The sequence below is a fragment of the Plasmopara halstedii genome, assembly GCF_900000015.1.
Source record: "Plasmopara halstedii genome assembly, contig: Scaffold_410, whole genome shotgun sequence".
In the NCBI taxonomy this organism is placed as follows: Eukaryota; Oomycota; class Peronosporomycetes; order Peronosporales; family Peronosporaceae; genus Plasmopara; species Plasmopara halstedii.
Window position 1 is genome coordinate 137,485 of NW_020187331.1, and position 10,142 is coordinate 147,626.

At 42.8% G+C, this 10,142-nt stretch overlaps 2 protein-coding genes across 2 annotated transcripts; one reads left to right on the plus strand and one right to left on the minus strand.

Annotated features, from left to right (window-relative positions):
• Positions 1-5,435: 5,435 nt before the first annotated feature.
• PHALS_09259 (acidic chitinase) lies at positions 5,436-5,960 on the minus strand (the record flags this gene model as incomplete). The annotated part of the gene is made up of 1 exon (XM_024724727.1): positions 5,436-5,960. One exon carries the CDS (start codon positions 5,958-5,960, stop codon positions 5,436-5,438), a length of 525 nt encoding a protein of 174 aa, XP_024575574.1.
• A 2,434-nt stretch (positions 5,961-8,394) lies between these two features.
• Positions 8,395-8,652, plus strand: PHALS_09260 (uncharacterized protein; the record flags this gene model as incomplete). The annotated part of the gene is made up of 2 exons (XM_024724728.1): positions 8,395-8,499; positions 8,557-8,652. 2 exons carry the CDS (start codon positions 8,395-8,397, stop codon positions 8,650-8,652), a joined length of 201 nt encoding a protein of 66 aa, XP_024575575.1.
• Between the last annotated feature and the right edge of the window lie 1,490 nt (positions 8,653-10,142).

Consider the following 10,142-nt stretch of genomic DNA (forward strand, 5'->3'; position numbering starts at 1 on the left):
TGGAGCAGCGACCGCATCCTCGCATACGAGCTGTTCCATCTGGTGCTCCACAAGCCGGCGGCACGAAGGGTTGTTGTTCGTCATAGCCGTTAGAGTATCGACAGCCAGAACGTTCGCTTATGCCAGAGTGCGCCGGAGTCACTTCTGTGCAGCGGTTTGGGTAGTGCCACAGGCTGTTTACCTTCACTCAGTCTCTCAACATCTTTCTGGTCAGATGACACATCTTCGTAAGCGGGGCGGGGTTCATTTTGTCACAAGTCAACCATGTCGCAAATAATTTTAAGGGTGGCTGGATTAAAAAAAACAGAAATTTATACTCGACCCCTGTAGTTCTATAAATCTATAAATAGCATTTTAGCTATCTAAGCTAGTAGCCTGGTAGCTTGACCATATTTCAGGCTAAGCTAAGCCAAGCTAACAAGCAAAAAGCTAAGGTAAGCTAACAGCAAATAGCTTAGACTTTTCTAGCTTAGCTGTCAAATAGCTTAGCTTCTTGTTAGCTTGAAAAGCTAGCTGCCAACTATGTGACATATGGACGTGTGACTGCTCGTACGATCTTAGATTTGTAAGAAGGATAATGTGTAAATACATATTAAACTTTTGCGTAATCTTGTATTCAAAGATACCAGAATATTGACACTAATGATGGATCATAAGACTTTGTAAAGGATAGATCTGTGAGACAACAAGCCTGTTAGACTCTGGTATATTATTGGATTTATATGGCTGAGATTAGTGTAGAGGGAACCAGTCCTGATTATATTTCTCTTGTAAAAACAGGCAAAACAAGGACTTATTTTCCCGAAATATTCTCTGTTCGGTTGTAGCGACGGACTCGTTTTCCGTGCGTCGAGAAACGTGAACTTACGAGTGAAAGCTTGCTCTGATTAGGGCGCGCAGCAACCACATAGCACTTGACGTAAGTCCAATGAAGGAGTCTTTTTGAACAGTATACACGCTGTTGAAATGAAATACGAATAATCGATTATGTGTCCATGGAGTTAAAGAGGCACATAACTTTTGCCGTTTCCAAAGAAATCATTGAAATTGCGGCTCAAGGGACAGGAACGGTACTCGTCTGAAGACGTTGAACATTTAAGGCAATGCGCAGAAGAAATGCCCCCAGGAGCACCCCAACCGGGGTCGAAGGAAGCACAAATGGTATACTTTGCGAAGCTGTATATGAAAAGTATTCTGCACTTTGGAGACAGGTATGAAACAAACGTCTTATTTCTATAAGAGAAGTGAAGTCATCATATATCGGACCATACTTCGGATGGAGCAACAGCGCATCGCGCTTGCGATCTCATAGCTAAATATCACTCATGCTTAGAAAAGGTTGTAGTCGCTTGCTGCACTTTCACGCGTTCATGCGTGCATTTATGAGCCCCCGGGTGCCTATAATAGTGAGTTGGCCTTACTTACCGAATAAGGCCCAGCAATACTTCGTAGCAATATCAGTGCTTTTATCTCGTTTTGTTTGAGCTTTATGCAAAAGGGAGTCTGCGAGTCAGTATATACAAAGGCAACCACATACCAGAGGGAGGCAGGATGCTCACAAAATATGGTCTGGTGCGAATGTTACATCGAATGCAGTCAATAAACTTTCACATACAGTGGTTGCAGTTTTTAAGGCAAAGTTGTGATCGTGCCACCCTATGTGGGATGTACGCGTCGTGAGGCTCTTAACACCGCGTCGTTGTATTCTTTCGACCAAGAATTAACGCATTTGTATGATCGTTGTAGATAGCTATCTAACCCATGTGCTCGTATCCTGTAACTTTTCATGATATATTCATTCATGACGAAAGATGAGCCCAGCTTGTTCTATGGAACCAACCGTACCAATTCTGCCAATTCGACTTTTGATATTTCTTGCACATATTTTTTCCAAATATAAAGTTTATGTGCGATACGAGAGATTACGGGGTGTGCGTGATAAAGACGGAGTACATCTCTACGACTCTTCTGGACGGTCGATTTACAAGAGAATCATTCTTTCCGTCGCATACCCGGAATCTTTGCTGCGCTGCATGAAAGACCCGTCACCCAGAAGTGATGACCCAGCAGCAACGTATAATGTTGCAAGAATGAGTCATTGCTCATAAAATCAGGGCCTATCCATGCTACTTGCGACTTCCAGTCACCCTTTAACTCCACAGCCGTGGCCTTAAAGTTTCTGACAAACAGTCGCTTCTTTTCTAACGGCCTGACGCGGAAATCGCCACCTTGTAGCTGTTCATTACCGTTCCGACAAAAATACACTTGTCTTTTCTCGACTAACCAGAGATATATAGTGGATCGCTATACACAATTACCTTTTCCTCTTTCATCCCTGAGATCGCGGATCACTGACGCTATTGCCTTCTTTTTGAGATCTAATTGAGGTACCTTACAACACCATAGAAATTAATTTTGGACAACCTCATATCCTGCACGAAAGCAACTGTAGCTTCTTGTCACCGCCAAAACCACTTTTGTCTCCTGGTGAGGGTGAGATATTTGAGTTCCAGCCACGCCATACATAAGATAAAATTGTTTCTCGCGCTCGATTGAAGGACAAGATAACAATGCACACAATCAGAATCATCAAGCTTTGTACCGCCTTCAATATGTCCACCAGTGCCACCGTCGCGAGATGCACAAATATTTTCATATATGTCGTACCTGTCAGCCAGGTGAAAGAGAAACTCAAGGTGCAGTTGTGTTGTATCACATTAGATAAAACATCTGCGAAGGCTTCTGTGCAACTTGGAAACCAAGACACCTTTCCTTTCCCCGGCATTGCTGAGGTCCATTTTCCAGCGCATTTAAAGTGCTTCGGTTGCCGTACCCCATCTGGCCCTCGCGACACGATAGTTGTACTGTGTGACACCTACCCTCCCCCCGAGAAAATTGTTATGAAAGTAGCTGCACTCACTTTAATACCCTCCAAGATGAAGGAATTTCTTCTTCGGCTCCCGAAGAGTGTCTATCACTATTGCTGCAATAAAAACTATCAACACTTGGACACAGTCCACCAGTCTCGACTGTCCTAGCGGGAATACAAACGTTTCAAACGCACCTCATAAGTCTAGAAGGCGGTGCGGACACGGTGATGTAAGTAAGTTTCCATGCTGCATGTTATTTCTGGCTTAGGTATACAGCGCGACGCCTGTTCCTTCTTCGTGTAGCACATGTCCGACCCAAATCTTTTGTGACTAGAAGAAGTGTTTTTCTGTAACATTCAAATTGCTAGATGCTCATTAGAGCCACGGAGTATCCTATGAATGAGTTGATGATACTCACAAGAGTTCTGGGAAAATCAAAAGCATATTTTTGACAAATTTAATTGCATATAACTGAGCCTTCAGACTGAAAATTTGAATAATGATGAACTTTATTAGGATGAAGGACAAGTCGTTTTGCGATTTCGTTGCAAACTCTACTGCCAGAAATGAAGCGTGCAATGAAAAGTGTGCAAGTTTTAGGTTTGATCGTGAGCTGTAATTATTCAAATTGCGAGTATTATTATATCTCAAATTTAATGGATATAATGCCTTAGCCAAATTTTGATTGATGTGTTAAGAATAAAAAAATGTAAATTTTAAACTGAATGATTCTGCTTGAAAATTTCTCAACATACGTCGAAATGTCGTTTTGTACGTGAACTTTACAAAGGCGAGTATCTCACAGCTCCCATATTGACAAGTGGCTGCACCGAAACAGCAGATAGATACGATTTGTCGTCAAGGTTTTGTTTTAGTTTCGGTAAAAAACACCCTGACAGGATAACGCAAGGTGATGAAATCGAATTCTCAAAAAAATATCCTCACTCATCGGTCAAAATTCATTTTCGATCTTGGTGGCAAATAAGGAGGCAAAGCACTTAGCGAAGATAAAACCTCATGAGCGCAACAGTCTTTGGAGCATTGCGGCTTTATATTTGGTTACTGCTGCTTCCAACAAAGTTGCACTTGTGCGACGCCTGGAGTGATCCCAAATCCAACCGCAAAAGCTTCACCCTCTGTATCGTATCTAGTGAGTCACTCAAGTTTTTCTTGTTTCTTTAATCAAAGTCGCTTTCACAAGCTGTTTTCGTTCGCCAATTTTCCAATTTTGAAGTCCTTGAAGATGCCGCCAACAAAACTAAGTTCGCGAATACTGGTAGTGAATCCAACGACTAACGCAAGTTGGCGGCCTTTTTAGCTTACGAGGGCGATTATATCACAGCAGTCAAAGAGCACGGCCACGAAAAGCACACAGTGCGGCAGTACTGCGACAATACAACGTTCCTGGTCGTTGATACCATGGCCGTGGTCCTATATAGCTCTCTGGATATTAAAATTATACTGGCACTGCTCTTAACTTTGATCTCATTACTAATCCTGTGACAGTTGCAACCAATATGACAGTAGCATGGATGACAGCATTCTGGTACCGCAAGCTGGACGTGTGATCCACGACGTCGAATAAACGGTTTCCCTTTCTTAACCGACATTGTCAACGGTAGATTTTTAGGATGTGGTTGAGACGCTTTTACCAAACAAAGCGAGTTGCACCGTATGAATCACTTCATCCGAATGTGCGATGTGCTGGGCGTACAGCTAAAGGGCAACATTTCGCACAATGCGTAAGCTTTTGACAACAGGGAGAAGGAAGGAAATATATGAGTTTCAGTAGGAAGAAATACTTTTTCCGGCGATTTTGTGATGCTAGTAATGAAAATCATTATTGGTGAATGAAATATGTAAGCTGATAACAATAAAAGTGGTCATCTATGTGAATAGGGGCACAGGAAAATTAAATTGTGAGGCCATAGAATGTCATGACCAACTATTGCAAGATGTGCAATGTACATCTTGTGTATTATTAGCTTAAAGGATCGAAGAAAGAATTATAGAAGTTTATAGAGGTATTAGCTCGAACGTCAAGGCCATGCGCCGAAGTGGATGGCTGGCAGTAATCATTCGCATTGGATACATGGACCGACATAATTTTTAAATGATCGGCTTCCAGGTCCTTTGTACATTCTTTGTTAAGACATGCAGACAAAGGTTATCCACCGTTTTGAGCAGAATCACAACAGATAGATACAGTACGTTTTACAGTACGTTCGGTAGCATTGTCATTACGAATTGATCAGCTAAGATGACGATATTTCAGATAAATGCAAGACATGTAACGTTATACTTATAGTGCTCAGTTTTTTATTAAACTCACAAGTTTATCTGTATGATAACGTTTCGTCTCTTACGCGTTACACGAGCTCTTGCCTAAAGGCTGCACATCTAAGGCCTCACATATCTTGAAATAGAATTTGGTGCGTTCCAATTCCTTACTCTGGTAAGGTGCGTCTCGGCCGCACTCGAGATTTCCGTTGATATGTTGCGTACTTAAAGCAAATCCATTCACGCCGACGACAATATCGTGAATTGCTTGACCATCTTGCGGTGTCATCCACATCCAAAGTACGCCACATTTGAATCAGTGGCAACAATATCGGGATTATTCAAAAGATCAATGCCTAAAGCTTTGCCAGCCATGAAATAATTGTAGTTCCAAGAGAGCTGAATGGGACCACGGCCGTGGTAGCGGCGACCAGGAGCGCACGGATAGGTGATTTTATCGCAGTATTGTTCAACAGAGAACGTGTCACGCTCGATCTCCTCAGTGTCTTTGAAGTAATTGCTCTCATATGCAGTTTGAGCCAGAAAAGCCGCAAGCTCGCGCTTGTCATTAACGTCATTGCCAGTGTTAGCAAACTCGGGATAAACATTGGCTGCGCTTACAAGGTTGTCAAAGTTGTAAAGGGCTACAGCATCTGGAAACATACTTTGAAAGCCCTTTTGATCAAAAAAACGATCAAAGCTCGGATTCCCATTCGTTAAACCCTCAGCCTTTACTGGGTTTGACTGCTGGGCGTCTCCACTCGTACTGGTACATATTCCAATGGACGCGACAAGTCCGACGACTTTCATGCTTATACTTGTACTACGAGATAAAGTTGGATTGTGTGTGAGTAAACGTAAGATCGGAAGTGAGACCAGATTAATGACGCGCGATGGGAAGAATCACTCACAATCGCCTTATACGCTAACGTCACTCAAGTGGGTCTCATATAAATCATCGCGGTAGTAAAGTATCAATACGATGACTGCATTTCCCTCCACAGGTTTCATTCTTGACATGAAGCTTTAGATTATATGTGATTTGCCTACGCAAGTATGCTTTGTGGACTTCATGCGTTGCCCTAACCGATAGAACATTTTGTTGACTGAGTCACCATATCCTTTACATGAATTCTACTTTTTTGTGTGCGTAGAATTTGTCAAACACTATAATATTTTATATGTTCACGCTTATGGCTCTATACTCCAAATCATGTGTTCAAGAAATATTACAGTTATGAAGATTTGCTGCTAACCAGATAAACATAGTATTTCCAAAAGCATGCCATATCTAGAGCGCAGACTTCGGTATTGCATCATATTAGTTGTTGCCTAATAAATACTCACTTAGCGCGTTGCACAATTGTTGGAAGTAGAGGCTCACTCGGTTATGCAGCGCTTGGAGTCACCATGATATCGAGTTTTAAAAGGGATCTACTTACTCATAACAACAATTTCTTTGCAGCATGATAAATAATCGCGATATATCGTCCACAACATTTCACAAAGGCCGAAATCTAAAATTTAGCTTTAAGCTGTGTTGATAAAATATGAACTTGACGAGACCCAATAATTTGAAAAGACGGGGCCGAAACAATGACAGCCAGAATGTCGCTAATGAAGAAAAATGCACTAGCTAGGCTTTCAGTTGCTTCTTAGAAAGCGTGTCTTTAGCTGATTAGATGTTTTTGTGCAGACACAGACGAAGATCGAATTAAGGATCCCGCGTATACTGGTTGGTCTTGTACGCCCCACCAACCAAGAGTGAGAATTACGGTATCTGATATACTACATATTACTGTGTCCAGTCAAAAATATCTAATATTCTACGTGTACCATGGACCTCACCTTAACAAATTCATCAGCACTTATACTTTGGTGATTTTAAATCCTCACAATCACACGAAATTGTAATGTGAATTTACACAATCGTGCAATATTATTCTTTGCACAACGGAAACGGTGAGCTTACAAAAAGGCGTGGTCTTTGTGATCATTTAAACCATACCAGGTTAGGAGGACAAGGTGATTCCGATAAGAACGGTCGCAACAACTCTCTGATTCCTAACCCAACACCAACACCCTCAACTGGATCGATTCGTTCACACTCAGCCTTCCCTGGTTGCCTACGGCGGTCACAACAGTCCTTACAACACAATGAAGACGCTTGTGCGACGAGAAAGTAGTTTTTGATGTGAAGGGAGAACGGCAGTCCCGACTTGGAGGGAAGAAGATCGACTAATGGGCTTAAAGGCAAATCTGAAATTATATAAAAATGAGTCAATAATTGCTAGAGCTACATACAAAACACCGAAGGGTCGCTAGAGGTTTAGCCAACAACTTCAAAGCTCCTATAAATCTGATTTATATGAACTAAAGTTGCAACACAGCTCGAACATATACAAGATCCTGGGCGTACGGAGCTTTAACTTCAATTTTTACGGAAAGTTCCCAGTAGAAATGACTGGCTTACGCCACCCGCTTCATAGACAGAGACATGTCAGTCTCGTCACCAGTACAAATCTCCAAGTAGGAACTAGCATTCTGGATTACACAAAGTGTTTGTGTGCTCATTAATGATAACGCATATGCCCGTGGGAAGACCATTCTGTAATCTGTTTGATCAAGTTCCCACCATGCACGCAGAAGGTACATACAGTACCTCCATATAATGGCTAAGTGTAGCCCATAACAGCGACACCTCGTCTAGGTACTGACGACGACGTCTAGCTCAGCACGAATAAGCTATACCAGGAACAACAAGCTCGGTTTAGCCGTCTGAAAGAGCAGGACTCGAAAGAATACATCACGTCGTGATTCTGGTTTCAGACCAACAGATACTCTCGCCGCGCTTGCTTACTAAGGTCACCGATCTTCGTAAGCTTCCTCTAAGCAAAAGGCTACGGCAGCCCCGTTGCACGTCTCTCGTGGAGTATAATGCAAACTGAGCACCTTACCACTTTATTGGCTCTTTTTCCACTTCCTAAACGTGCGGGGTCCATCCTATGTGCGCTTTTATACTAGACTCGTTGAGTCAAAGCTGACTCTTTGCAAGGTGTTTGGGAACCCCGTTGTAAGTTACGCCTTGCGTCGTTAAAGTCGGTGCAACTCAGGTGTAACCAGTATGAGAATTTTATCTTGTAGTAGCGTTTGGCTCTCTCCTCATTTGCGAATCGTTAGCATTGATCAGCGACGTCGATTAGTTATGCGAGAGAACGTGTCGCTTTGATTGGCAATTACTCTTATGGTGAAGCTGCGCGCTTTTGGCTGTGACCTTATCAGTTGGGTCTTTTCCTTCGAAGCCTGCGCGCTCGCGTTAGACGTTGCTGATAAGTGCATCTTGGGGCCCGTAGTCACCTCGCCGCGTGAGTTCCATGTGAGTCTGACGCCATGGCTTTGAACTTAGGTCGACCCTACTGAAATGTACACAGCTCTACTGGCACCAGCCTTTTCGATTTCGGCCCTATTTTTTACCCTAGCCCAGATCTTAACGTCAATGTGATTGCGGGTTTTTTTAGAAGGCGCCTTAATATGCTTGTCATAACGCTTGCCAAGGTGATTTATGGAAACCTGTGAAATTTACTGCACTGCGTGTTGTGAGCTTATCTTCAAAAAAACATCACAGTCGATCGATGTCTTAAACGTGTCAAGTTAGTCAAAAGGAAAAATCCAAGTGGAAGGATGTAGCAGGGCTATTTTGTGCGCCAGTATTAAGATGCACACCAGAGATAGGTACCGTAGTGTGTAGTGTTATAACACTCAGTGTTGATATATCACGACATTATGTATATTAAATCAAGTCATTTGCATATGATTGTATATTGCAGCAACATTCAAAAGTAGGCAAATGTACGTCTCGTCTTTTGGTCTATTAAATTCTATCTCCAGCTCCTAAGGGCAGGAGTCGCGAACGGTTGTTCGCTGGAAGGTTGTATACCTTGCTGCGGTTGTCAAAGCAAAATATAGCATTTCACTATACCGATACAATAAATACGCGACGACGTCTGGGCTTTGATTTCCGACCTGGAGTGCGGACTAAACCGAGTTGTTGACTTAGCATTAAAACGGATAGACTCTTAAAAGAACCATTGTTAGCTCTGTTCAGCTCATGTGCGTGTCTTCTTCCTAAAATAAGCTCGCAGCGCTCAGTTGAGTTGTAGAGACGAATGCTTTTTAGATATAGTCAGAAGATAGAGATTCTTGCTCTAATTGAGCATTTAATGTAACGGAGTTACACATACCCTGGTGACAGGGGTGTGTGTTACACCAGATGAGCATGGTATGACAACACCCACACAAGAATACGGTACGGGGCGGATAGCCAGCAGTTATCAATGTATTTAGATTTTACTTAACATATTTAGGAAAAATCATGCATTTAAAATCAGGCGACTTTGCTGCAGATAAAAATAAATAAAGTCAGTTTTGAATTCAAACCGAGAAGTTTATTAGCCTTGGATTAAGGCTATAATTACTCTCGGAGTAAGCAGATTGCGATCCGCTAAACTCGTACTTGTTCTGAGTATAGAACGAAATGTCGATGACCTAACTTACGCTTCTTTGAAGCGCAAAGCTACGGCAGCCCCGCTGCACTTGGTAGCACTTGTAGTCAATCTACATCTGACTCGTTTAGACTGATCCTCTGTGAGGATGGAACAATTTTCCTCTTTGCCGCAGGGCACGCAAAACGGGCTTAAAAAGCTGATGTCCTTGCTGGGCCTAGAGGGCGTGCGGGCCTTGCGCAGCAAGGCCCCGAGGCAATCGGTGCGCGTCTAGAGGTGTTTTTAAATTACGAAAACACGCTGCTATAGCTGTCTGCATCATTTGTGTCTATGACGCCACCGACAGTAAGGGATGACTTCCCCTGCCCAAAGCCGCTCATGGTGAGCGATAAGGTTTTTGAGGGAAAGGATGAAGAGAATCTTCTGCTCTGGGCGAGAGAGGTCGAGATGGCCATCGCATCCGCCATGCTCCAGACCGAGAAATAGTGCG